At 33.4% G+C, this 3,000-nt stretch overlaps 1 protein-coding gene across 1 annotated transcript in view; it reads right to left on the bottom strand.

Annotated features, from left to right (window-relative positions):
- LOC107584815 (plakophilin-4-like) overlaps nt 1-3,000 on the bottom strand; it is a 40,036-nt gene that overhangs the window by 34,463 nt on the left and 2,573 nt on the right. The window contains exon 2 of the mRNA XM_016271583.1: nt 844-971. Within this exon, the coding sequence (XP_016127069.1) occupies nt 844-966 (123 nt within the window). The 5' untranslated portion in view covers nt 967-971. The remainder of the gene's footprint in view (nt 1-843; nt 972-3,000) is intronic.

Here is a 3,000-nt window from a genome sequence, read left to right as displayed (position 1 = left end):
ATATACATATAGAAATAAAATACAATTAAATTAAATTAAAAAATCAAATGGTCACTAGACTTAAAAGTAGACTTTATCAGCTTGCCTGATTTGAGGAAATTGGTAAACAAGAATCTTGTTTCTAAACAAAATGGTAATAAAATAAAATACACAATAAAAACACAATAATAACAACAACATAAATTTGTAATAAAATAAAATAAAATTGGTAACTATAAAAACCAGCCCTCAAATTCAGTGTAAACCTACACTAAGTAAGAATCTTGTTTTTAAACAAATTGTCTGATAAAATAAAATATATGATAAAACCACTCAAATTAATTTGTAATAAAAATTGTAATAAAATAAGTAACTTGGTCAAATCCAGCTCATAAATTCCATGTAAACCTGATGTGAGAAAACAGGTAAATTAGAATCTTGTTCTTAAAAAAATTGGCTGGTAAAATAAAATATATGATTAAAAACACTCAAATAAATTTGTAATAAAGATGGAAAAACTAGACTTTATCAGCTCTTAAAATTCAAACCTGATGTGAAGAAACAGGTAAATATGAATCTTGTACTTAAACAAAACGGATGATGACATAATAAAAAATAAATTAAAATAAAATAAACCCACACTGTACACAAACAGATGAAACAAGGTTATCAACTCTAAAATTCAATGTAGACCAGATATTTGTGTCCTCAAAGTGAGCTTTCCCCACCCAAGAATTAATCATGCTAATGAGCAGAAGCTTGACTTAATACATCTACAATCTGTGGCCACTCATGTTTGAGTTGCTATTCAGATTACAGCTACCCTCCAGCCAGACACTGGCAGATGGAAACAGTGCGGCATACCTGCTCTTTAACAGAGGCCAGCAGGTTGGTGGTGGTGGCATCAGCCATGTTGTTGTTGTTGGATCTTCCTTCACCACTCAGCACCTCCCTTTCCTCCACAGGGCTTTGCCTTGGAGTAGGCATTCCCCCTGCACGCAGGAACACAAAACACACAGCTATTACCATTTATATGCAGTGATACACTATTATTATCTTGTTTTGCAAATACAGTCCAATATAACAACAACTCAGTGTCCTACTATTTATTTAGACATCATAAAACCCATAATGTTTCCATTTTTCAAGCCATAGTTGTTGGGTTTATTGGTCAGCCGTCATGGGTTTTAATGGCCAATGCTGATATTGATGTCACACACTAGTACCATTCATAAGTTTGGGGTCAGTGAGAATTTTACTGTTCAGAAGACACACATGAAATTACCGGTATTTAAAAATGACAACTAAGACTTTTATAATGCTAGACAAAATATTTTTATTTTCAATGAAATGCTGCTCTTTTGAATGCTGTTGTTATAAAAGAATCCTAAAAAGGCAGTTTCCACAACAATATTAGGCAGAAACAGTTTTCAACATTTGCAAATAAGCATATTAGAATGATTTTTAATGATTATGTGACATTTAAGACTGGAGTAATGCCTGCTGAAAATTCAGCTTTTTCACATCAAAAATACTAGAATGATTAAATTGGAAAGATATTGGTTGACTAATTGGCCCGGCTGATATATAAGTGAAGGTGACTTCCTTAAAGTCAACATAAAACAGTAATCAGTACCCATTTTACTTGTATAATGTGACAGGACTTGATGTTATTCATCTGGAATTAACTGTATCTTGAAAAGCAGGCAACCACTTTTAAGGAGGCTTTTTTGACTGGAATGTAGAAGCTGAAGGTCAAGTTCATCCTCTAGAGCATCTTGACATATCATCATTTACAATTTGATGGAATATTAGACAGGCAAACATTTTTTCTTTGGAAAAATGTGAACTGATGAATCGTGCACAAGGACCAGGAACATGTATAAAGCAAGCAAGCAGGGACACTTTTCATTTCATGTTGATGGTGTACAAGAAACCTGCATGGAAATCTCTGTCATATTCACTTTTATTAGAATGGCAAAGAAAGCCTGGAGTTCTTGGCAGCATTATGGCAGGGCAACAAGGGATGTATTCCAATGTGTGTTCCAGCATCCCAGCATGCAACAGCATGACAAGACAACCTGTTCCCTTCCCAGTACCCTCCCCCAACTGACAGCAAAAAATAGTATTATCAACAGATGTACTCTTTTCCTCATCCTGGATGGCTTTAATGCCTTTAAGATAAAAAGAATAGCATATTCTTCAGCTTGGTCTAGCTGCATTTTTAAGTAAAAGCACATCATGCAAATAACAAGAAGTGATTTTGAAGAGCGGAATTTTGATAGGATGTTCTGCACAGCTAAGATTAGACGGGATGAGATTAGATAATGAAATAAGATTAGAGGAACAAAAGTATCTATTTCAAAATTGACTAGTCGACTAATCGGTTTTAAGGGATCTCTGGTTTCAGTTCACCTGACCCCGATCATATGTGCTCATGGCGAAAGATGCTCAAAAAAACAGTACACGTGCTTTCGGGCTTAAAGTGAAAGCAGATTAACAATAAACCTGCTGCTGTCAAAGAAAAAAACAATCTCTCACTGCTCTTGACTGACAACTTTTGCAATTTTAAGGATTAATCTGTATTTAATTTATACAGTGAAGACTATGCAATGTTATTTTACATATAATTATTAAATGTCTGTACCTAAAAACTTCTTTTAGACCTACATGAAAAACCTGAAATGCACTGTTTATTGTGTCTTTGTTCTACTGTATTTATTTTCTGCTATTGCTTGTAATTTGGTTATCTGTAGAAAAGATTCTTAGCACTGAGCCCATAGTGGCAGCCAAAAAAAAAAGTCTCAAATAAAATTAAGTTTTAACAGCTTTATTTAAATTATTTACATTCATTTTTCTACATTCATGTATTTTTCTACAACTGGAGTACCTAATTTTTGTTGTTTCCTAATGAGGATTTATACTATTTTACGCATTGCACATTTAAGCACAGAAGCCTGAAAGACTTTCTTGACTGTTGTCATGTAATAAGATTACTGATCTCATGTGTTACTTGATTTT

The sequence above is a fragment of the Sinocyclocheilus grahami genome, unplaced genomic scaffold (genome assembly GCF_001515645.1).
Source record: "Sinocyclocheilus grahami isolate Dianchi unplaced genomic scaffold, SAMN03320097.WGS_v1.1 scaffold63.1, whole genome shotgun sequence".
Taxonomy (NCBI): domain Eukaryota; kingdom Metazoa; phylum Chordata; class Actinopteri; order Cypriniformes; family Cyprinidae; genus Sinocyclocheilus; species Sinocyclocheilus grahami.
The sequence above is the reverse complement of the archived record's forward strand: the minus strand, read 5'-3'. Positions and strand labels throughout refer to the sequence as shown.